The sequence below is a fragment of the Aphanomyces invadans genome (genome assembly GCF_000520115.1).
Source record: "Aphanomyces invadans strain NJM9701 unplaced genomic scaffold supercont1.7, whole genome shotgun sequence".
NCBI lineage: Eukaryota > Oomycota > Saprolegniomycetes > Saprolegniales > Verrucalvaceae > Aphanomyces > Aphanomyces invadans.
The window spans coordinates 765522-788938 of NW_008580152.1; the positions used below are offsets into that span (position 1 = coordinate 765522).

A 23417-nucleotide genomic window follows, 5' to 3' on the forward strand; every position below is an offset into this window, starting at 1 on the left:
AGACACATGTCGATGTTGGAGGCTGCGACGGTTCATGATATACTCTATCATCTCATTACCTCTGTCAAATGATATTTTAGAATGACGTCGTCCAATGCAAATTTGCGTCGAGATTCCTGTATAAATGAATAACTTTCGGCCACACAACGCAGCAGCAGAAGCATGTCGGTGGACGATCCATGGTATGGGGCGATCTGGGAAGCCGCGAGCCGCAACTTCCAAGAGCTCAACCCAGAAAACCCCACTGTGGTGGACTTGGCGGAGCTCGAGACGCTGTGTGTGCGCATGGGGGTCCGGCTTGCGTCGCACGACCTCACGCAGGGCATGTACGACCTGGACACCTCCGGGGACATGGTTATTCCGTTAGACACATTTTGCATGTGGTGGCTAGCTCGCCTTCGGTCTGAGGAAGCTACGGCAATGGCAGCACTGGCAGCTGAAGCAGCTGCTGCTGCGGGACCACCTCCTGCCCACGTGTGGGAAATCGTCGTCGACGGGACTGCCACGTACTACTACGACCACATCAGCGGCGAGACGAAGTGGGACTTGCACGAGTTCGTGGGCGCCGCTCGTGCGTACTTTGCAACGTTGCAGGACCCCACCATCACCACAGACGATCAAGCGTTAATGCAGTTGTTTGCCAAGCATGACTTGTCCAGTCGCGGCAAGCTCGACGTGGACGAGTGGCGCGGCCTCCTCCTTGGTCTGGGTCTGCCCGGTACGCTTCTGTCGATATCCGACGTTGCAGGTACACATCGTTTTGCGTCGGGCTGCACATTGCTTGGGCTTGTTGATCGACCAGCTCATCTTGTCTCTCAGGGCACATTGAGGAGGACATGACGTTCGAGCATTTGCACGCTTGGTGGTATGCAAATGTTCCCCAGCGCGGTCGCGAGCGGGTCGCCGACTGGACGGAATGGTGGCGCGTCGTCGACGAACACAAAGTCGTGACGTTCTTGAACGAAAGGACGCAAGTGTGTCAGTGGGATGCACCGTCGATTCCGATCGCGCTCGTCGCGCGGCTGGGCCAAGACGTGGACGGCAATGCACGAAGCCCGTCGCTGGACGACAGTTTTCGCCAATGGTTTGTTGCTTTCGATGTCGACGGGGACGGAGTGCTGAATGTGGCCGAGTTTACAACCATGATGGCGGCGTTCGGCCAGGTCAACATGACCGAAGCCGACGGCCAGACCGCCATGACCAAGTGCAATATCCAGTACTGGGGAGACATGGAGAACGCGTCCGCCATGAAGGCCACGATAAGCTTCGACGCAATCGCCAAGACCTGGCGCGCCTGGTACGCCAAGGGACTGCTTGGCGATTGGGAAGAAGCGTCGACGCTGGACGAAGTCGGCAACTCCCGCTTGTACTACTACAACTGGAAAACTCGAGCCACGCAATGGGAGGCGCCGATCGTGACGGGGAAGCTCCAAACGCTCTTGGACCAATTCAGTGCGGGTAAAGACATCGACATAAAGCCGACGCGAGGGCCCATGACCCTGACATAGACCCGACGGTCTCGACGAACGAGCGCATCCGCCGGTTGTTTGTCCAGTACGACACGGACGAGACTGGATCCCTGGATGCAGGGGAGCTCCAGCGCATTTGCGCCGCGCTCGGCCATCGCCTCGATGCCCCTGCGCTAGAATCCATGATGCGAGTGCGAGCTGCTCCACGACCGACGTGATTGCGGTGGGCTCACGTTGGAGTAGGTGCTCGACACGTCGGGCGATGGCGTTGTCAGTCTCGAGGAATTTCAAGCGTGGTGGCATTCGAAGACTCACGTCGACCACGAGTTCGCAGCTTCGGTCGACGAACGATCGCGCACCGACGACATTCGCACCATCGTTGCGACGTACTTGAAACGATCCGTGGACGATCTCGACGCCACGCCGTTCGATTCGAACGTTGTGCCACGGTACATGTCGACCCGTCGGTGCCTCGCCGTGTGATGCGGGGCGTATGTCGAGGGCAGGCTGGTCCAAGCGCTCGGGCGAACGTGTCGTGGGGCAGCGCTGCTGCGAGCGCTCCATGAAATGGATGCAGACGGCACGAGGCTGATCGATCCCCCCGTCTTCGTGGCATGGTACAGCTCAGCGCGATCGCATTCATCGTGCCTCGACACGCTGACGCAGGTACATGCGGTACGACAAGGCTTGCCATGACGCCGAAACCAAAGCCCGCCAAGCCCAACGGGCCCAAGAAGCCATGGATGTCTGGGTCGAGCAAGTCGATGCGAACGGTACTTTGTGCTGCTCTGCTTCGTGCCGAAGAGCACTTGTGGCGTAGGAGACCGCGTCTTTGTCAACACCCGAACAAATGAAACGATGTGGGAAAAGCCCGGGATCGTGGAGCGCATGGCCGCATTGGGAAACGACATCAAGGGGATTTTTCGAGAGTTCGATCGGGACGGGTCCGGTAGGGTAGCCATGGCGAAGACGGGTGGCTTTGATGCGCGCACGTGTAGGCGCCATCGACTCGAAGGAGCTCCAGGCGCTGCTGTCGAAGCTCGGCCAAACCGTAGACGACGCCCAGTTGAGCCGTGTGATGGAAGCGATGGACACAAGCGGCGATGGCCTTGTCACGCTTGACGAACTCACGACGTGGTGGGTGTGCATGCAGCGGCGGTCGATCGGCGCGTCCAACGCGGCGGCGCTGAAAGACCAAGTGATCGATTACCACGCCCTGTCCAAGGACGCCGTCAAGGAGCTGCGCAAGCTATTCAACCAGTTTGACACGGACAACTCGGGTCCGTAGCCCTGGAGTATTCGAGTCAACGATCGCTCACGAATGGGTGGTCAGGATCAATCGACTCGTACGAGCTCAAGCACTTGCTGCATCGGTTGGGGTACAATCCGTCGGACGCCGAGCGCAACAAGCTCATGGACGCCATCGACACGTCGGGCGATGGCCACATCAACGTCGACGAGTTCATTGCGTGGTGGGTGACGGTCCACCGCGCACGGGAAATTCATGCCAAAGCCGCGCAAGATGGCCACCTCTTGGCGACGATTCAAGCGGCATCCGGTGCCACTTCGTCAAAAGCAGTGTACGAACGATATGCTGTCCTTCTTGGCCGTGATCGCCAACAGCAGCAACCAGTCGGCGTTCCCGCTGTTGCAAGTTCTTAGCAGGACGCTCCCCTCACATTCGCTGCCTAGCGCCGCGACAGCCACTCGATTTGACTTGTCGGACGTGAGCGTCACCGCGCTGCGAAACAAGTTGGTCGATTTTCGGTACAACTGGACAAGAGGCCCCGTCATCCTGCCGCCCCCCGACGATGACGTCCCCGTCGACTACGGCGGACTGCGCAAATTCGGCACCGTCGACGTGTCGCACACGCATCCGTCCATTGTGGACGTGATGCGCGCGCTCATCGACGACGTGGTCTTGATCACGCCGTTGATGCTGCCGGACGCAGCCCAGCGGATTCAAAAGATGTTTCGCGCCAAACTCGCGCGGACCAAGCTCGTCCAAGCGCTCAACCAACGGTGCGTGTGTGGTGGCCATCATGCCACGGCCATGGGAACCTGCCGATGGCGTCCGTCCACCGATTCACGACGGGAAATAGCTACGTGCATCACCACGACCCGGCCACTGGCGCTTCGTACTACATGGATCGTGTGACAAAGGAGATTCGATTCTCGAAACCGATGCTCCTCGGCCACCATGACATTCCGAGCCCGCGGTCGCGGCTGCGCGAGAAGCATGCCAACCAAGCCTTGCTGTTCCGGCGCAACTGGATGGTCTCGATCATGCAGTCGACCCGCCAAGTTCAGACGTCGCCGACATTTCGCACGGCGGCTTTTTACGTGTACGCACCACGGCATGCATTGGTGGCACAGCACGGGATCGGGCGCACTCACGGCACGCTCGGCACGTAGGTATCAAATCTTATGCAAAGTCAAAGCGCGGTGGCAGCAAGGCGTGTGGCATGCGCTGGCGGCCAACGACCTCACGCTGGCGCAGCTCGTGGTGAGGCACTACCCCCGCCAGCTGAAAAAGCCCGGCGCGGTATGCTCGATCGATGGCGTCCGTGTCGATCCCAATGGCATTTGTAGTGGGGAGACCTGCCGCTGCATTACGCGATTCGACACCGCTTGGACATGGCAGTCGTCCAGACATTCCTGCTTGGGAACGTCGATGTTGTCACTATGACGAATGCCAGCGGGCACACGCCGCTGCACCTGGCCTGCCGGGACCACCCCACCGACGACCTCGTCCAGCTCTTACTTGATGTGCCCCATGGGACGGAAGCGTGCTCTAGGGGGTGCACCGGCACCCTCCAGACGCCACTGCACGTTGGCGTCCGCCACCGCGCGCCGCTGTCGGTGCTTCGGATGCTCGTCGAAGCAAATAAGTCAGCTCTCACCCAGCGTAACCAGGCGCGCAACACACCGTTCCATGAAGCGCTCACGATGAACTCCCGACCCGACCAACTCGACATGCTGCGGCTGTTTGTTTCGTTCCAGCCGCCTGTGGCGTTGGCCACCATGGCCGTGTTTGAAAGCGCGTTGCCATTGCATATCGTCCTCCAACACAACGCAGACGACGCGATCGTTCGGTACGTCTTGAGTCTGGCGCCAAACGCCATTGCCGTGCCATTTCGCCAGCTCTTGCCGCTCTTTCTCGCCATGAAGTACCGGCGGTGTGAAGGGTTGATCCAAGAGCTTGCCCACGTCACTGTGGCAGCGATTCAGCCAGCGAGGACTGCCGTCCGCACCCCCAAACGCTTCAACCCCGTGCATTACGCCCTCCTCCATGGCTTCACCCCCGACCTCGTTCTGTTTCTGTTGAACTTGTGTCCTGAGTGGGCAAGCGAGGCCACCTACAGCCGCGATTACCCGCTCCACATTGCCGCTGCCACAACGTCCGACTTGAGCGTCGTCAAGAAGCTCTTGCTCGTGGACCCCATGCCTGCCCGCGCCGTCAACGCCGCCGGCCGCATTCCGCTCCATCTCGCTGTGGTAACTACCCAAGCATGTCCGTTGTGAGGTGTCCCATTTGGTGTCGTGAACGTCCAGGAGCGCGGGGACGTCGAAGTCGTCAAGAAATTGCTCCAAGTGTGCCCGTGGTCGCTGCTCGACAAGATCACCGGCACCAAGTACGACGCGTTGATTCTGGCAGCCAAGGCGACAGCGCGCTTTCCGAACGAGCCCGTCGTGGACGCCCTCCTGATGCCGCCCAAGCTTGCGCCGACACGGCCAACGTCGACGCTGCTCGCGCTGACGCCGTACTACGTCGCGGCAACGTCGCAATCGTCCAGATCGATGGCATGCTTTGACAAGCTCCACGTGCTCGACACGTGCACGGCGGACGATTTGGAAGCGATGGCGCGCAAGAAAATGCGCCAGGCGTATCGCAAGCCAACGGACAAGTGGGAATTGCGTCAGATATTGACGCTCATGGCGCTGAACCCTGTCGACAGCGCGATCCAGACGCGGAGCCTGCTTGCGATCAACGACATCGTGCGTGGGTACGACGACGTCGCCCGGGAAGCGTGCCTCGAAACGTATGACATTGTGCGAACTCTGCAGCACACCATGTACGACTTTACGTCGAACCCGCGGATTCAAATCCTTGGCCAAAAGTGCCTCCACCACCTCCTCCCGACCGCGTTTGCCAAGGCCAAGTACCAAAGCCGGATCGACCCGCTGTACAAGTTTTAGCGCGCACGTCATGGCAGCACGTGTTCGCCTTGGACGCGACTCGACTCTGGTGTGCGTTTACGAGATGCCACGACCCGTCGGTCGAGAATTCGCGGCGGGTTTCTAGTGCTTTGACTTGTTGGTTGGCCGTTGTGCATGCGTCTGCCATGATGATGTGTGTCCCAAATAAACCAAAGTGGCCCGTCGTGATGTAGGTTCATCGTCCTTTTCTCGAGTTTGCGCGCATGGCGCTGTCGACATACGCGCGTCGCATTCACAGGATGCTGGGAGATCGAGGGTTGGATCGGCGACAAGCAATAAACCAACGACGGCGCCTCGGAACATCGTGGCGGCACAGCCAAGTTCACGACGACGTAGCACGTGGTAAAGGATCGTGTTGGGATGTGGGTTCGACGGTCGCTAGACGAGTTTTTTTGCTTGCGCCATGTCGACGAAACTGAGCCGACACGCGCCAAAGAGCCGCTCGGGCAGTTCATGGCTCTGTTTGCCTTCGATGAGAAAGCTCATGTCGACGATGAGCTTCTTCGTAAAGCCGAGGACGAGGCCGGTGACGCGGTTCGCGACCGCGCTGCTCGTCACGTCAATGTCGAGCTCAAAATACGACGGCGTTTTGAAGTATGGCTGGCGCAGCTTGTTTCCAATCACGGCGGGCGTCGACCCGACCGCTTGCTTGACGATAAAGTTGCCTTCCACGATGGACGGGATCAGCTTGAATCGGTCGTTGCGGTACTCGTCCGTCCTAGCCATCCATTGCTTCTTCACACGACCACCACACACTGCAAACCGCGCGATCGCATGACGTACCCGTCGAGAAAGTCCGTCATGAGCTCGGCAAACGGCGACCCGTCCGCAACGACACTGGGATGTGGAACGTGGAAATACAGCACCAACGAGTACTTGGGCGGTCCCGGCATGAGAAAGTTGAGCACGAATGCGTAAGGTTGGTTCGGCACGGTCTGCATCACGTTGTCCGGGCGCGAGCAAATGTGCTCCATTGTGACGTTGCCAGTATCGAAGAGATCCACGCCGACGAGGCGGAAGGCCGGCGCGGCCGATGCCACCTTTTTTCGATCGGCCATGTAGTTGGGTCCGCGCACCTACGACCGTGCCACACAGCTCGACATCGTTGAACAGCCATCGACACGTACCATGGTAAACCCGACGGGGGGTTCGCTCCACACATGGCGTGGCACGGACGTCGGTAGCACCATCGGCGGTGCCATGTCGATGTGCTTTCCAATCGACGCTATGCCGTTGGCAACCCCCGCGCTGTCGTCGACGTCGTCCATGTCGTCCGTCGCCGAGTCATTCTCCTGCGCGAGGGCCATGTACTTGCGCGCTTCCATCGTTTCCTCGAGACCAATAAGCGCCAGCAATTGCGGCTGAATGTACTGGAACACGAGGTGCATGCGCCGCAACCACGCGCCAAACACCCTGGTCAAAGTCCGTGAGCTGCAGTCCACCAACCTGCCACCTAGTCCCGATTTCATCCAGCAGCAGCATGCCACTCGCCATCTCGCATCAAGCACACCACGACATCGAAAGCCCTCACAACCGCCAAGCACGCCATGCCTGGACAAACAACATCGCCACATCTACGAGCCGCCAAGATCGTACCCCTGCGGATTCGCATGGACGACCATGCTGACCAGAGACGTGTCCAATTCGTCCGGGCCAGGTGCCGTCGGCGTCGCGGAACATCGCGGGGATACGGTGACGCCGCCACCTACAACCATCCAGCGCATGACGTCCCACGACCCCGCCGATCCATATCAAGCCACGACAGCCACCAAGCCACGTCAGTGGAGACGCAGGTGCTGCACAACTTACCTTGGCACAGCACGCGAACGTGGTCGGTGACGGGGCATTCGGCATGGACGGCACTTTGAACACACAACACGAACGATCCGTCTTCGGTCTCGCGCCAGTACCGCAGCAAACATGCATCGCTGGCTGGCAGCCATCTATATCAACCATGAGGTGGTTCGAAACCCAGTTCTCACGCACAACGGCCATAGCCACACGGGCTTGTATACGACGTGGATAATGTCCGAGTGCGAGTCAATCGTTTGGAGCACGCGAATCGAATCGATCGATCCGTCCCACCTAGTCCATCAAGTAACCATGGGTGGCGTTGGTCGGTGGCCGACGTACATGCACCGCATGGACGTATCCAGGACGAGCCGAAACACCTCCAAGGGGGTCCCAGGCACGACTCGCGACGCCTTGAAACTCGGGACGTCTTCGTCGACGTCGACCGACCGAAGCCAAAGCGTCAAGACTGCCGCGGCAGACGCAAACGTGAACGAGGCCGTCAACGACGTTCCCCCGATTCCGCCTGCGCCACCAGTACACGTGTCAGCGTATGCTAGATCACTGGGAACAATGGTAACGCACCTGCAATGAACGCAATCAGGGCAACGGAAATGGCAGAGACAAAGAGACTGTTCAGCTGCTGCCAACTCTGCCACTCTCGTTTGTGCTGCGACGTTGTGTCACTGCCAGCACATTGTTTGGCAACCGCGCGTTGCTCCGAGTGGATTGTCATGCCTCCAACCACGCTGCATACGTCGTACGTGCCACGAAACATTGGCCATTTCCGGTCCATTTTCGCCAAGAGGACGCGGCGACCGACATCTTGTTGCTGCAGGTCGAACGACGACGTAGACTGGCCAAGATGCAGGGGTTCGCGGCGCAACGAAGCTCCCGCCGAAGCTGACGTGGGACTGCGCACACCGTGATGGTCGCTTGATCCGTCCGAGTTGTCAATCGCTTGAATGATCGCGCTGCGCCACGACGTTGCGTACTCTCGGCTCTCGCACCCGACTGTGAGCCCCGCGGGTTGATTCGGATGGCCATGGTGATCTTTGGGCGCTGCATGCAAAAAGAAGATGGAGAAGCAGTACAACGACTTGGACGTGTGCTTTTTCTTGAGCTCAATCGCAGACACATGCGCATCCGTCGTGAGCTCGATGATGCCACGAGTCTGCAAATCGCCAGCCTTGGAGAAGTAGGCCAGCGTCGAATCCTTGAGCACAAAGTACCGCTCATGCCAAGAGCTGACGAGGGTCTTTCCCCGCTTCCACAGCACGCCCTCCATGATTCTCCCGCGTCGACAAGCGATGAGCGTGGCGTGAGGATGCACGAAACTCTTTGAATTGGCGACATCCGGATAATCACCAAGTATCCGAAAAGGAGGGATACAGCACGACGGAGAATAACCACGGTTATGCTGGTCAGTCCTGTACTCATGCAAGTCTCGGCTCTTCGCGACAATCATGGCAAACGTGCACTTCCTTCCGCCCTACCTATGCACTGAGGTACTCCATTAACGGCGAGGCAACTTGCTGAAAACATCATCGAAGCGATGTGTAGTTGAATAGACTTGATCGCGTCGTCAATCGAGCTCAACTGTACATCAACCCATCCGCTTCATCTCGAGCGTAGCGCCATGACGTGCCTACGGGTTACGCTTCTCCAAGAGCAGTGAAGTCAACTATGTTCGTCGTGCCCGCTTCCTCTGAAATGCTGCTCTTCTCCGGAACCTGTGCGATGCTTGTCGATTCAGTGACGTGGCAAAATGAGGGACAAGTACTCTCGGAAGTAAGTCCTTGACGAAAATTCGTACTTTATTGTGATGGTTTTGCACATCGAGGGGTTCGTACTTAATCCGACTTCTAGAAAATCCACACGGTATCCTCAGTTTAAAATCTTTGTCGAGACGACAGATGCGCCGATCGCACCGCGGCTTTGCGGGATGGGTGCTTGCCGTCCTCCTGGCTATGATCATGCTTAGGGGGTCCAGTGCCCATGAGCCTTCCACGTCGACTTGGACGCACGAGCATGTGCATGAATTATCGACGATTGCACAAACGCGCGCGTCCGAGATGGAGACGTCCAAAAAGCTGTGGATCGTCCTGTATGGAAATCGAGACGACCCAATTCTGTCCGTGTTGAACCAGGTCGGGGGCGAGTTGTCGTATGCGGTGTCGTTTGCATGGATTTCTGCAGACGTTGCACAGTCGTTTGGGCTCCAAGCAGCAAAACCCCCGATTTTAATCACGTTTCGCGACGAGCCCAAGTGGAATCCGTACCAAGAAAGAATGTATCGAACCCTCGAGCTCGTGCACCAGTTTCCATCACAACTCGATGCACGCGCGTTGAAAAAGATTGTTCGAGACAAGGCACCGTCCGCGGTTCAGACGTCCTGGCCAGACAAAGATGACGACGCTGCTTGGCTGCCCACGGCAGGTGCCGCCACTCCCTTCGCTTCGACGAGCAATTCGCCGCCACGAGTTGTGCTTGTGACAAAGAAGTCCACCCCTTCATTGCTATACAAATCCCTGTCGATCGAGTTTCCATCGCTGAAGTTCTTCTCGTTACCAGACTCTCCGGAAGTTCTCGAACAATTTCACGTATCGTCCGTGCCATCGCTTCTCGTGGGCTTGTCGTTGTCTCAGCTTACCTCCTTCAAAGAGAGTGACGGAGACGTGACCAACTTTGACGACCTCTGCCAATTTCTTCGCCCACACGTGCCTACGACAACCACCGACGTCCAGTCAACATCTTCGTCGTTGTGGTTCACTCGCGACGACCTCGACGTGGCGATCCGAAACTCGTCCCACGCAGCCTGGCTGGTTGTTGTCCAGTCTAAGACATCCCCCAATATCGTCGATCCGTCGAATGACGATTGGAAGCAAACCGTCATCGACTTGCGCAGCAAGGTCGGCCTAGACTTGATCCGCGTCGCCATGGTGAATGATGCTTCCCCAACTGCGGCCGGAATCTACTCTGTACGTTATGGTCCGTCCACTGCGATGGTGAAAGCGCCGTTGACGTCGTCGGTCGAGACCGTGGTGAAGCACCTCATCGAGAGCTTGCCAGACTCGACGTCTGCGTTGTACGGTCCGTCCGACATTCAAGCGTTCTTTGGTCGCATGTTGTCGAAATCGGATACAGTCAGCTTCGTCCTGTTCACGTCCAAGAAGGATACGCCACTTCTTGTCCAGGCCATTGCCCTCACGTTTCCAACTCACGTTCAAGTCGGCGTGGTTTTCAACCCTGATCAAGACACCAAGAAGCAATTTGGCCTTGGCAAACTACCAGCCATGGTGGCTGTGATGTCCCCACGAGACCCTTCTGTTCCGCGCGAGCAATTCTCCATGACGTTTTACGACAAACAGCTCTTGGGACCTCCGACGTTTGAGAATGTGCATCGGTTCGTCGATCACGTCGTCCAAGCGTACGTTCCAAAACAAGGAGACCCGAACGAACACAGCGCCGACACCGCCACCACCGCCACGGTGCATTCGGTCACGACCCAGTCCGAGTTTACCAATGCTTGCACGTCACTGTGTGTGATTGGTTTGACGCATGGCGCCGACGACATCGCGACACAGACCGTGTTGAAGGACGTAGCTGTCCAAAGTGCCGCCAAGAAACACCCGCTCCAGTATGTGGCTGTGGACGCGGTATGCCAGCCAGAGTTTGCATCTGTGTTGGGCGCCGAATCGTGGCAGATTCCGGCAATTGTCATGTATTCCCCTGGCAAGCGGCGGTATGTGCGCCACGTTGGCGGTCTCGACGCAGACGCCACACTCGCATTTGTGCAGAGTGTGCTAGCCGGCAAGACAGGAACGGCGCCATTGTCGACGGCGCCGACGTTGGCTACCGAATGCGCCGCGGTGGTCAATGACGTCACCGACGCGCCAGTGATTGACGACGATGACGATGGCGAAATGGAGGCCATGATGCGGGAAATTCGTGAAGAAGAGCAACGTCAAGCAGAAATGCGGAAACGACAGCTCAAAGAAGAAATGGAAGCGCGGAAGGCCGCGGAGGACAAAGCAAAAGCCGACGAAGCGGCGAAAGTGACCGAAAAGAAGCCAGCCAAGAAATCCACGAAGAAGAAAAAGAAGACTGTGAAACCAAGGCCCAAGGACGAGCTGTGATCAATCCGCGTCGGCCGGCGATTTAAAGGGAAACATGCCGTCAAAATCCTGTCGTGTTGTGCCGTGTTCAGCTGGCGGTGTTCGACGAGCTATGCAACTCGTCCTGCCACCAAAAGATGGGCCATTCATGGCACAGCCGTCACTGACTCAGCCACATGGATGCTGCGCGAGTGTAAAGGAGCGTGTCTACTATGCATGACGAAGGGTGGACGCATTGGCACGAGTATCGACCGTAGGCAGCGCATGCGGCAGATGGCGTTCCATACCAACACACGTCGGCGAGTTCATGAACCGAGTTTCGCTCTCTCCTTGCATTCGGCGGTCGCCCGACTTGATGTGGTGGACTCGACGGAGACGGGAGCTTCAGCAGCTAACGTGTGGAGGATCGCATCGGTGCTGAAAAACGTAATTGTGTCGGCGACACGCGTGAGTTGCCTGAGTTATACATTTCATGGCATGAGTGCGCGAGAAGCATGCACATCGAGAGAATTAGCTGCGTTACCAGCTATCCGATATCCATGCCGCGCCGCACGATTCAGTTGCTTGACGAAGCGTACTGTTATCCATGGAGCGTCGCGCGGCTGCGGGTCTTGTCGGATGCGGGGAGGAGCTTGAAGTGGATGCGACGGGCCTCCAGGAACTTGACGACGGCAGGTTGATGGTTCAGCACTGCTAAATCCAACGCGGTGTGGCCGTCGAATGTGACTGCCGACGCGTCGCTGCCTGCAACATCAAGCAGCCACGCGACTGCATCCACGGAGCCACCGTGCGATGCACAATGCAATGGAGTTCGTCCCATGCCGTCGATAGCGTGCATGTCAGCGTTACCGACATTGCGAAGCAGCTCAAGAAGGCATGTTGACCCGTTTAATGCGGCAAAATGGACCGGTCGGCGCTTGAAACGACGACGCTCGACGCGATTCGCGTCAGCTCCTGCTGCGAGAAGCACGGCCGCGACATCGTTGCTGCCGGTATCGCACGCCCAATGCAATGCCGTGAGAGTATATTGATCCTCTTCGTCGACATCGTGCGTTGCTAGTAGGTCGCGCAGCGCGGCCACGTCATTCTCCCGCCCGGCATCGTGCATCGGGTTCACATTTGCTTCCAGGTGGAGCGCGTCCATCGTTTCGTTTTGTCGTTGAAGAGAATCTGCGAAATGACATGATTGGCGGGATTCATTTCGATTTTGTCCAATCCGATTTTAAAAAGAATTCCTTGAAAAAGCACAAAGCGAGACGTCTGGCACGATGGCGGCGTAGTCTGCACAAGCTACCCTCTGTCGCCAAGGTGCCCCACGGCGCACTCACGGTGTGGCGATATCTGTGCATGTGGCTTCATGTAGGAACGTACCCCGTGTACACCGAGTTTGTGCAATTTGAGCAGTTGATGGTCAACCCGATTCACACGGGGTTGCGGCGCCACTCCGCCATCTCACCAAGAACAACAACACACAGTGTTGGCGTTTGAAAGTCGGCAAACGATCGTGTCAAAACCCTTGTCTGGGTGTTCGGCGTGCTCGACTTCTTTGTGGCGCTCGAATGGCCTTTGACGCGGTCTAGCGTGACCGGCTACCATAGTCGTGCGTTGGACTTCTTGTCGTCGGCGTTGGCAGGTCCTAACAGATCCGATGGGATCCTGTACGCTTCGACTTGTTTTGCATCGAGTGGTGCCGTCCCCGACGCCAGCACGACGTGGGGTGCCGAGGGGAGCCCCCGCGAACCAACGCGCATGGATTCACACCGACCCCAGTATATTTATACATATTATATATAATATATATCTTATATATATTATATTCATATATATTATATATACAATATATAAATATATCCATATTATTGTCGACAATTGTCTTCAAGAATTATCGATGGACGTTGCCTCGTCGACGTTTGAAAGAGGTCGTTCACCAGTACAATCGGCGCTGCTGTTCTTGGATGCCCCAGTTGCATCGAATCATTTGGACGTTGTCGCCAATCCCGTTGGTCTGGAGGCACCACCCCGTGTGCACCGCGTGCTCAAAGAGCTGGAGGCTGTTGTGCAAGCTATATCGCCACCACTGGTTGCGGTTGCCGAACTCGCAGGTCCATTGATGCACCTTGAGCTCGTCGCGTTGCCAGTACGCGTCGAGGCATGTTCCGTCCGTGTAATAGTAGAGCCCGACGTTGCCGAATTCCATGTCGACGCGCTTCCACACGGGCCAGCGGCCTTGGTACCACGGAAACGTCACGGTGCGGGAGTTCTCGGCCCCCAAAAAGTACGATTGGGGCAGCGTCGCGGACGTGTGGATGTCGTTTCCAATGTAGAAGCAGACATTCGCGGCATGACAATCGTCCATTTGATTGTTTGGCATGTCGACGTTGAAGGACGGGAATTGCCTCCGCCAGCATTCGTACGTGGAATTGGATCCGTTCGAGTACACGATCGTGGGTTCGTCCAAGCAGGCGGGCCGCGTGTGGTTGAGGGAGGCACGGGCCTCCGCACCGCGATCGATGGACGGCAAGTGGACGATGCCAGCGGCTCGATCGAACGACGACGACGCGTGGACAACGGCGACGGCGGATGTGAACTTCATGATGAATGGAGAAATGGCATGATGCAACGACGACTCTGCCTCCAACCCATCCTCGAGTACGCCGACTCTTCCCCGGACCTGTCAAGGCGTGCAGTGGGTTTGAATGTCGTCAAAAGAGCCAGCTTCCATGCCGCCATGCCGTGTCCTTTTTCTGGACCTGGGATGCTCGCGCCAGCGGCGAGTCATCTGGTCTACAAGACGGGCCAACAAGTTCAGCCTCCACTTGCAGCACCGTCGCACGCGCCTGCCCATGACGCTCGCGGTGGCGGCCCTCTCGATGGATGTTTACTGGCCAACTGGACGTCGCTTTCGTCAGGCGTACGCAGTTCAGACTGGATCCAGCGTTTTACCTTTTACAAGTACCTCAATCGAAAAAGCTTTGTGGATATCGACCCATTCCGTGCTATTTCGACCAATATCGCGATATTCTGAATTATGTCTGGCCGTCACCCTCGTATGTACGCTACGGGTACAACAGTAAAGTGTTGAAAACCAACAAGACATGACCTTGCATGTACTGCGCAACCAGGCTGGCCCAAAGAATATTGGATCGCATAGTTTGGAGGATGAATGATTCATGTCCCCTCCACATCGTCATTCAGCGACCATACGTGTCGCCAATGCACGTGATGCATGTCGTTGGAGCACGCTGCACGATATGTCCGCTCTTCATTCAGTCTCACGAAGAAGCGCACCCGCGCTGAAGCGAGCTCGCTGTATCCGGATGAGTTGCCGTTGAATAATTCTGACGACGTGTAGAAAATGTAATTTTCTACGCCAATTCGTGACCGCGTCGGTGGGTGTAATACTGATAGGTTGCGCACGCGCGGGGCCGCGCCACCACGTTGCTGGTGGGAGAATTCCTTGGGGCGGCCAGGCCACGTGCCTGGAATCCCCTTCCCACGGACGCGGTGGCCTCCAGGGTTAGCACCAACATAGAACACTTGCACGCCCAACTCGATGGCCAGCGATACACGATTCCGAGCGCGAACCTTCGATGGCTAGGACGTTTGTGTGCATGGAGAGTTCGATGCAGTTGGTGAAGAAATCAGGGTTTCTTCTTGCCCATGCACCCAAAAACGCCTCGGCGTCGGCTGGACAAGGGAATACTCCATGGATTCCTTTCACGCTTTGCCGCGGCGGCGGCCTTGTATACACTCGGACCGTTGTTATTGAATGGATATGCATCGGGGGAGTCGTCTTCCTCGCTTTACGAACATCATTCGACAGACACCTCAACTCGATTCGTCGTCGGAATCGTCAAAGATCGACGTTGACTGCGGTGGTTGCTGCGATGGCGAGATCACCTTGAGCGGTAGTGTCTCGGTGGCTTCAATGTCCAAGTATGTGGTCGAGAACACGCGAACTTCGACTTTGAAGTTGCCTACATCGACAGCATCAGCGCCACTACTGTCCAACTTGTCGAGACGAACCCGTGGTGGAAGGGGCCCAAAACCCGAGTGCATCCGACACTTCGTGGCCGTCCTTGGCGTCCTCAATCTTCCACGCGCCCAGCAATGCGTGCGAGTTCACGTCCTTCGCGACAACCCACAGATGCTCCTTCCGGTACAAGTACGACTTGTCGATCTTATCGTAGACCGTCAACGACGGCGGCGCTGGAGTGGCCATAGTCGGCACGTGCTGCCTCGTGCACGTGACTCGCAGAGTGACCCAGTCCTTGGGAAACACGTCTGTTTCGCCATCCACTGTCAACGATGCGTCGGTCAGCGTCAGTTGTGGCACCTGCATGGCGAATGGGGGAGTGGAGTCGGGAGCACTAGCGAAAGGTACCTTGGAACCGCCGGGGAAGCGGCCGCGTTGCACGGCCACCGCGGCCGCGTCGGCCACGAGCGACCCCTGCGCGAGGGACGGGTACAAGCGCAGAGCGTTCACAATCGTTGCGGCGTCGGATCGCTTGTCCGATACGTTCTTGGTCGAGAGGTCGACAAACAACTACAAATATATCCAGGCATGCGTGAATACTCGTCAAATTCGTGGGCCACATGTGCAGAGCGGCACGATGCAGTTCATCAAGTAGACTGGTCGTACATCCAGTAGATACGGCAGCTGCAGCGCAATGTCTTTTGCTCGGGGGGGCACTAGCAAAAACTCCGTCAGTCTCCGTCGATATGGACGGTCGAGACGGATAATAGCCGTGGCAACGAGCTCGTACAGATGCAGGGGACGGTGAGGTCCTTGGCCGCTTGCACTTTGGCTTGGTTCAGGTGGTAGTACAGCGCAATCACGTCACGTTGAATATGGTCTTGGTCGATGCGGGCGATGTCGCGGTGTTCGATCGCCGAAATGACCTTGTTCGCTTCCAGCGCCACCAAAAACGCCTTCATGTCGTCGTCCATTTCGTAGAGGGACCCGCCGCCGCCACAGCAGTTCTATGGCAAGATTGTCAGCACCATGACAGGAATCACGGGGCGAAACGTACTCCGGCCGCCTTCTCCTCCAACGGCTGCTTGACGCCCGTCACGATGCGAGTCAAGATCTCGAACGTCGACATCTTGTCATGCCACCCCGCCATAATGCGCTCGACCAACTCTGGGTTGATTTCCGGCTTGTAGCGGTCCCCGGTAAAGAGCGCCATGAGGATGCCTACACCCAACATCGTGCCGTAAACGACAGCGATGACGGTCAAGCCCGTGGTGCCGCTCATCTAACCATATAAAGAAGATGATTGACGCATTGTTCAAGCTTTGGTGGCTCCTTGAGCAATCGTCAGGTCGTGCCACGCTCGTAACAACTTGTCAAAGGAGGTCTCCCTACCGCTTTGAAGTCCACGAGATGGAACGACTTTCCATCGGGGTGGCCATACTTCTTGTAGTTCGCAATGCCTGTGGGGTCTGTGAGTGCTTCGTACGCCTTGGCCACTCGTGCAAACTTGGACGCGGCCAAGGGATCGCGAGACTTGTCTGGATGGCTACAGCACGAAAAAACGTGAGTTCTTGCACGACGGGACGAAAGTACAGTTGCTGGCTGAGGGCTCGATATGCCTTTCGGATCGACTTCTTGGTGGAATACCCTGGTATGTTGAGGATCTCGTAGGGGTCGAATGCAATCATGTCGCTGGTTTGGATCGCTTCGACCAGTTGCCACACCAAGAAGAACGAGAGGACGAGCACGACGAAGTTCAGGACGAAGAACTTGGTGAGACAGCTCTTAGGGTCAACAAATACACGCCGCACAACGAAGAACGTGGACGGCACCGCATACAGCGCCAGCAGCACCAGCGTGAACGTCAGCTCTTCCGGTGACATCGCGCGATTCAAAGCTGTTCTGATACCGACATGCCAAAGAGCGATGGTGAATCGTTTTGATTGGCTATAATACATGAATTTCCACCAATCCGAGTGGTCATCTCCATGGCGACAGCAGTCGACATGCCATTGGTCAATGCATTCCACCAATCATACGACGACGTTGATGTTTCCATGAAGCGGTGCGCCGTCAGGAAAAACAACCCCAGGCGACAGTGGCCATGGTTGAACGGGCTCGCCGCGCAAGCGGTGCTCGCATCGATACAATGCACCGCCAAAGACATTGTCGCGGTCGCCAGTATAAGCCCTCTGCATTTACGTCGGTTTTGTTTGTGTTGTGTTGTGTTGGCAAACTCGTTCGACACATCTACTCGCACAGGACTTACACAGCACAGCAACACCACCGCATGACACGGATGGGCATTGTGCTGCGCCATATCGTGATCAGAGCTTCCAACGACGCGGTGTTTCATGGATGGTTTGAGTTCACTGGGCAAGGATAAATACTCATTGCGGTCACGACGTCGCACTGCACAATTCGTGCGTGGGTGAAGTGGGCAACACAGGCCACGCCTCGGATGGCAGTCTCCCGTGTCGAATTGCGCGATGCACCACCAACAATTCGCCTCAGCTCGACGAGTTTTGTTCGTCGATCGTCTATCCGATTCATGTCGAGGCATCGCTTTGTCCAAACTGCCCAAAGTCGTCGAGGTCTCCAAACCGACGTCTTTTGGAAATGGTCCGGGATGTGATCATGGAGCGAAGCGTCACTCGATGGACTTCAAAGTTGTGCACAGCACAGAGAATGTCGTGGTCTAACCAGGTAGACAACACAATGGGACCAGACAGTGACAAGAGGCGCCACGTCTGGCGATCCGAGTCTTCGCTGTCACCTCGACCGTTGGAAGCAAGATGGAGGCGTGTACAATCATACTTTAGGTGGAGAACTCTTTCAACCACCGATCGTTTGCATGGTAGGATGTGCTAAGTTTAGATTCGTCATCGTGGTCGGTTCACTTGCGGAATTGATTAGCATCGTTGCGATCATGGTTGTCAGTGGTAGCCCGCTTGCCAACGCCACGGTCGCGCTCACGGTAAACGGTGCTGTGGTCACGATGACGTGGCAAGAGCTAGGGAAAGCCCTGGCCCAGTCACCTGCTGACGCGACGACCGCCGGCGCGCTGGATCTGTTCTGGCTGCTCTTTGGCGGCATGATGATCTTCTTCATGATCTTGGGCTTCGCCCTGCTCGAAGTCGGATGTTGCCACGTGAAGAACACCAAGCACATCTTGTTTCGAAATCTCATGGACTTGTGCATCACGGGCATCACGTTTTACGCCGTCGGGTACGGCTTGGCCTTTTCCGACGGCGATGGCTTCATCGGGCACTCTCGCTTCTTCCTCCAAGGCCAAGACGCATTCCAAACGGACGACGCTTTGACGTTCCATGGTCACCATTACGCCGACTGGTTCTTCCAGTGGACTGTCGCCGCCGTCTGCGTCACTATCTTCTCGGGTGCAGTCGCCGAACGCATCACGATGCAAGCGTACTTTTTGTACTCGTTCCTCATGGGCGCATTCTTTTATCCGGTCGCGGCGCACTGGATTTGGTCTCCCACGGGCTGGGCAAGCGTTCTCGCCCCCACGTCGTCGCTCCTGTTTGGCGTTGGCGCCATCGACTTTGCCGGTTGCGGTTGCATCCACATGATCGGGGGCATGTCGGCTTTGGTCGGGTGCCTCGTCGTCGGGCCGCGCGCTGGGCGCTTCAACGCGGACGGCACTGCGAACGAAATGCCGAAACAATCCGTCATGTTTCAGTGCATGGGAACGCTGGTGCTCTGGTTTGGCTGGTACGGGTTCAACTGCGTGTCGACGCTTAGCCTGACTGGCACGATGGGCCACGTCATGGCCAAGGTTGCAGTCAACTTGACGTTGGCTGCGTGCACCGGGGGGGTTTTGACCGTCTTGCTCGACAAACTCGCTGGTTCCAGGACATGGGATCCGTGCATGGGAAATAATGGAATCTTGGCGGGATGCGTCTCCATCACGGGGAGCTGCTCGGTCATCGAGCCAGAAGGCGCGGTGGCCCTGGGAGCGATCGCCGCCGTGCTTTACCTGTCCTTGTCCAAGCTCGTGGTAAAGTTGCGCATCGATGACGTCGTCGACGCTATTCCAGTCCATTTGGGCTGTGGGACGTTGGGCGCCGTTGCTCCCGGTTTCTTTGCTTCGTCGAAAGGGGTCGCGATGTATGTGGGAACAGGTTCGTGCGGAGTGTTCTACCGCTGCAATGGACTGCATGGCAGCCAACTGGCCGCCCAAGTCGTGTACGTATTGGCCATCGCGGGATGGGTCGGAACCTTTTGCGCGGTACTCTTTCTCACACTCAAGAAGCTCAAGATGCTCCGTCCAGATGCTGCCACGGAAGTCCTTGGCTTGGATGTTGTCGAACATGGGGGACCAGCTTACGATGATGGCCGTGAATGCCACACGACGCACTCGGAGGTTCAACCTGCCACCTCTGCGTCGGGCAATGCCTCAACCCACACAAAATCTCGTGAAATTGACCATGGTGACCAATGCCATCACGAAATGCGAGCTCCAAGCACAGCCGCGGGGAAGCAGAACGACGACACAATCCACATCGAAGTCGAGCGCGGAGGCGACGACCTCCTGCCAGGGTCGCCCTCGACCTGAATCAACAAAGCCGTTGTGTCCTCGGTGCTTGCACATGCTGAATTCCGGATAATTTCATACCTCACGTGCCGTGATTGGCTGTGAATTTTCCGGATACCTGGTTTCCGTCGGGAGCAGGAAGGATGGACCCGTACAAGCTGCTAAACGTGGCTCGGTACGACGTGCGCATGGACCGCGCAGGATGAAGACGTGTGTAGGAATGCGACGCAAAAGGACATTAGGAAAGCATACCTGAAGCTCGGTACGTCATCTTTTTGCTGAGTTGAAGCGTGACATGTGCGATAGCCAAGCAGCTCCATCCGGACGTCACTGGAAATGACCAGGTGAGTGGCGAATGAACCACGCCGCCACGACTCCCGTCGCCGCGATAGGAAAAAGCCGCGCTGTTTAAGCAAGTCAATGAGGCGCACGCCCTGCTGTCTGACGCCGGCGCCCGAGCTGGAAAGTTCCATCGCCAAATTGCGGCGGCAAGAATGTTGTGGCTCAACGTCCTCTGTCACAGATTACGACCAACGCCAAGGCAGTCGATTTACCTCTCATCACCACCACACGCATCGACATGGCGCGTACTCGTCGCGGCAGGAGACAGAGTACTCACCGCGCAGCCGCACTCGACATGGCACCGCCCAAGATGCAGAGTACATCACCCTCTCTAGCTTGTGGATACCTCTCATGCGTGTGGAATGCAGCAACCCGATGTACGGGATCAATCACGACGTGTGGTACGCGCACCACTACGGCATCCACGCGCAACGATCTGCGCGATGGACGTCGATGCGAAACCAAGGATACGGCATGCACGTTGCCCACGAAATGTACGAGAACGAAATGCAACGAATCAAACGGTACGTGCACTTTCCATCGCACGACGACGTCATGGTGCATGAAACGTAGACAAGAAGAGACGCACAAGATCAAGAACGGGTACTTCCTCCGCCAGGAAGCCAGGGAACGGAAGCGGGCGGCGGAGACCAAGCCACCGCCGCCTCCTAGCAAGGACGACGAGAGCTGCTGCATTTCATAGATCTCCCAACGTACATTGATTGGATAGAAATAGACAACACCGACCAATCTCTTGTAGGAATTGAGACTATTTTAGCCAATAAAAGTGCATGAAAGAAAATAGACTGATTTGATTGGATGAAAGATGCGTGACAGGCTTTCATTGGATGAAATGATCGTAGCCTCCGCCACGGGGCCAACGACCATGTCGCGCCTTCCGAGAGTTGTTGCGAGCAAGGTGCTTCATGAGTCACGATGGCTTCGCATGAAGGAGCTTCGGTACCAAGACCTGGGCTCCATCGAGCGATCGTACATCAGTGTGGAGCGCACCACGCGGCCAGCAGGTGCTGACGTCGATGCCGTGCTGGTTTTACCGCTTCTTCATCGAGGTGCTTCATCGACCGCGGTGCTCGTTCGCCAATTCCGTCCGCCGCTTGGTACGACGAAAGACAGTGCGACGTTGTGTGTTTGAATATGCATGTAGACAATTGGGCGATCGAGTTACCCGCGGGCCTGATTGATGCCGGGGAATCGATCGAGGAGACCGTGGCACGAGAAATCAAGGAAGAAACCGGGTACAACGTGATCAAGTTCCTCTCGGTCGGGCCGCCCATCGTCACCGACCAGGGTAACGTCAAGAACTAGGTTCTTCCCAGATCTAATGATAGTGGCGGCAGGCATCACGAACGGCAGTTGTCGCTTTGTGGTCGTGGACGTGGAGGCGCCGACCCGCACGGATGAAGACGGAGACGATGCACATCCTCCCCAGGCGCTGGAAGAGACTGAAATGATTCAGGTCCTGCACGTTCCCATGCATTCCCTTCTCGAAACACTCGAGGAGCGCCACCGTGTACATGGCGACGCCATCGACGCGCGCCTTTACAGCTACGCATTGGGCCGCCAGCTCGGATTGCCGCCGTTGACTTAATGGAGATCCTAACTAAATCGAACTTCCACAAAGCCTTGCGTGCATGCCTCCTCTATCAATTCCACGAAGTTACCGTTGCCGCAGCACGAAGCGGGTGGAGGTTGATATCCAGTTCGTACCATTAGCCTTGGTCTGGGCAGCGACTTCTCGTCCTATCCCACGATGCTGGGCCTAGCCGCGTGCCCTCAAGCGCATCCATTTGCCACCGTTGGACGGTCCGTCTATGTGCGTGCCTCCAGTTGGTGACGACGCGCATTCCGCCACCCAGTCTCGATGGAGGCGGCGCTGTTGAAACGCGTAGTCGTGCCGCTTCGAGTGATGCTCCTGGCATGGACCGATGCTTGCGCCAGCAACATCACATACAACTTGTCTCGTTTGCAAAAGGAAGGCATGGCAACGATCGATGGTCGATTGTCTATTCCCGTGATGCAGGGCTGGTGCCGTCGACACCTCCTTGACGCGCGAGATCCACGATTCTTGACCTGGCTCCCATGTGCAATACGGCCGAGGGGCTGGCGAGTCGTAGCCTTGGGTCCACAGGCGCAAAACTCGGCCCAGTTCGCATGTTTCTCTTGGAACTGAGTTTGATATGGGTGGGGGCACTTCTGGACTTGCCACGTTGTCCAGTCGAGGGAGTCGTCGGTTGGCGAACTGTGGGCTGCGGCCCCGTTTTTCCTTGATGTGTCAAGGTGTCAGCCCGACCAGACGAATTGCCTACCGAGCCACGCATGCTCACGATGCACCGTGTTTCAGTTGGATGCTGCCCTGGAGAGCATTTTCGTGACGGTATCTTGACGTGATGGGGGCAACCACATGCGGTACAGCATCGACACCACGTTATGAGGATTCAAGCGCCGCATACATGGAGTTACGCCAACGTGTCTCTTGGACTCTCGGGGGTACATACGTCCCCGCGACCGAAATCTTGCAAGCCCACCGACGGCGTCACGGCGCTGCCCCCCCCCTTCGTACGTGTCAGGGACACGAGTGCCCTTGCGCACGCGGCAAGTCGACGAGATGTTTCCCCTGGCATGGCCGTCGTGGGCATCGAGCCATCTCGTGGAAACGTTGTCAGATGACCGAAACTGGCTCATCTCGATCTGGTTGTCGACGGGTGGATGATCTCAGGTATAAAGTTCAGTGTTTCAAATGTTGCACGCCGCTGTATATGTCCACTGTATCATTGGGGTATAGTATTATCTATATCAACGTTGCATATAAAAGTTGCGTTTTCAATTCCAGCGAAACGCCGGGTGACGATCTTGGCACCACCAACACAGTGCCCGAGCCGCCTGCGTTGGTGCATCATTTTCGTTTTCACCATGAAGTTCGTATC

General features: G+C 56.9%; 9 protein-coding genes across 11 annotated transcripts; 5 read left to right on the forward strand and 4 right to left on the reverse strand.

Annotated features, from left to right (window-relative positions):
• Window positions 1-136: 136 nt before the first annotated feature.
• H310_04431 lies at window positions 137-5868 on the forward strand. 2 transcript variants are annotated; one of them, XM_008868780.1, is made up of 14 exons: window positions 137-748; window positions 820-1458; window positions 1509-1660; window positions 1713-1918; window positions 1976-2086; window positions 2136-2242; window positions 2290-2418; window positions 2468-2749; window positions 2803-3049; window positions 3162-3491; window positions 3572-3814; window positions 3885-4014; window positions 4062-4967; window positions 5025-5868. In XM_008868780.1, exons 1-14 carry the CDS (start codon window positions 163-165, stop codon window positions 5667-5669), a joined length of 4713 nt encoding a protein of 1570 aa, XP_008867002.1. In that variant the 5' UTR covers window positions 137-162; the 3' UTR covers window positions 5670-5868. The 2 variants fall into 2 exon arrangements, with proteins under 2 accessions (XP_008867002.1, XP_008867003.1); XM_008868781.1 differs by having other exon boundaries at window positions 820-1660.
• A 63-nt stretch (window positions 5869-5931) lies between these two features.
• Window positions 5932-8915, reverse strand: H310_04432. 2 transcript variants are annotated; one of them, XM_008868782.1, is made up of 8 exons: window positions 8067-8915; window positions 7824-8007; window positions 7677-7775; window positions 7500-7633; window positions 7287-7395; window positions 6818-7103; window positions 6474-6766; window positions 5932-6408 (listed from the first exon to the last, which is right to left on the reverse strand). In XM_008868782.1, the coding sequence occupies exons 1-8, from the start codon at window positions 8767-8769 to the stop codon at window positions 6069-6071; spliced, it is 2148 nt and encodes a 715-aa protein (XP_008867004.1). In that variant the 5' UTR covers window positions 8770-8915; the 3' UTR covers window positions 5932-6068. The 2 variants fall into 2 exon arrangements, with proteins under 2 accessions (XP_008867004.1, XP_008867005.1); XM_008868783.1 differs by having other exon boundaries at window positions 5932-6766.
• Window positions 8916-9385: 470 nt separating this feature from the next.
• Window positions 9386-12850, forward strand: H310_04433 (hypothetical protein). The gene has a single exon (XM_008868784.1). The coding sequence runs from the start codon at window positions 9398-9400 to the stop codon at window positions 11618-11620; it is 2223 nt and encodes a 740-aa protein (XP_008867006.1). The 5' UTR covers window positions 9386-9397; the 3' UTR covers window positions 11621-12850.
• H310_04434 (hypothetical protein) lies at window positions 12071-12761 on the reverse strand. The gene has a single exon (XM_008868785.1). The coding sequence runs from the start codon at window positions 12741-12743 to the stop codon at window positions 12180-12182; it is 564 nt and encodes a 187-aa protein (XP_008867007.1). The 5' UTR covers window positions 12744-12761; the 3' UTR covers window positions 12071-12179.
• Window positions 12851-13433: 583 nt separating the features above from the next.
• Window positions 13434-14506, reverse strand: H310_04435 (hypothetical protein). Its single transcript, XM_008868786.1, has one exon. The coding sequence runs from the start codon at window positions 14190-14192 to the stop codon at window positions 13524-13526; it is 669 nt and encodes a 222-aa protein (XP_008867008.1). The 5' UTR covers window positions 14193-14506; the 3' UTR covers window positions 13434-13523.
• Window positions 14507-15265: 759 nt separating this feature from the next.
• Window positions 15266-17520, reverse strand: H310_04436 (hypothetical protein). Its single transcript, XM_008868787.1, has 8 exons — window positions 17169-17520; window positions 16968-17121; window positions 16633-16857; window positions 16366-16582; window positions 16242-16291; window positions 15984-16145; window positions 15626-15935; window positions 15266-15576 (listed from the first exon to the last, which is right to left on the reverse strand). The coding sequence occupies exons 1-8, from the start codon at window positions 17456-17458 to the stop codon at window positions 15428-15430; spliced, it is 1557 nt and encodes a 518-aa protein (XP_008867009.1). The 5' UTR covers window positions 17459-17520; the 3' UTR covers window positions 15266-15427.
• Window positions 17521-18442: 922 nt separating this feature from the next.
• Window positions 18443-20242, forward strand: H310_04437 (hypothetical protein). The gene has a single exon (XM_008868788.1). It carries the CDS (start codon window positions 18505-18507, stop codon window positions 20149-20151), a length of 1647 nt encoding a protein of 548 aa, XP_008867010.1. The 5' UTR covers window positions 18443-18504; the 3' UTR covers window positions 20152-20242.
• Window positions 20243-20273: 31 nt separating this feature from the next.
• H310_04438 (hypothetical protein) lies at window positions 20274-21175 on the forward strand (the record flags this gene model as incomplete). Its single annotated transcript, XM_008868789.1, has 7 exons — window positions 20274-20305; window positions 20349-20392; window positions 20437-20474; window positions 20523-20639; window positions 20734-20789; window positions 20841-20996; window positions 21046-21175. The coding sequence occupies 7 exons, from the start codon at window positions 20274-20276 to the stop codon at window positions 21173-21175; spliced, it is 573 nt and encodes a 190-aa protein (XP_008867011.1).
• A 177-nt stretch (window positions 21176-21352) lies between these two features.
• On the forward strand, window positions 21353-22132 carry H310_04439 (hypothetical protein). The gene is made up of 3 exons (XM_008868790.1): window positions 21353-21590; window positions 21638-21781; window positions 21831-22132. The coding sequence occupies exons 1-3, from the start codon at window positions 21359-21361 to the stop codon at window positions 22079-22081; spliced, it is 627 nt and encodes a 208-aa protein (XP_008867012.1). The 5' UTR covers window positions 21353-21358; the 3' UTR covers window positions 22082-22132.
• Window positions 22133-23417: the final 1285 nt, after the last annotated feature.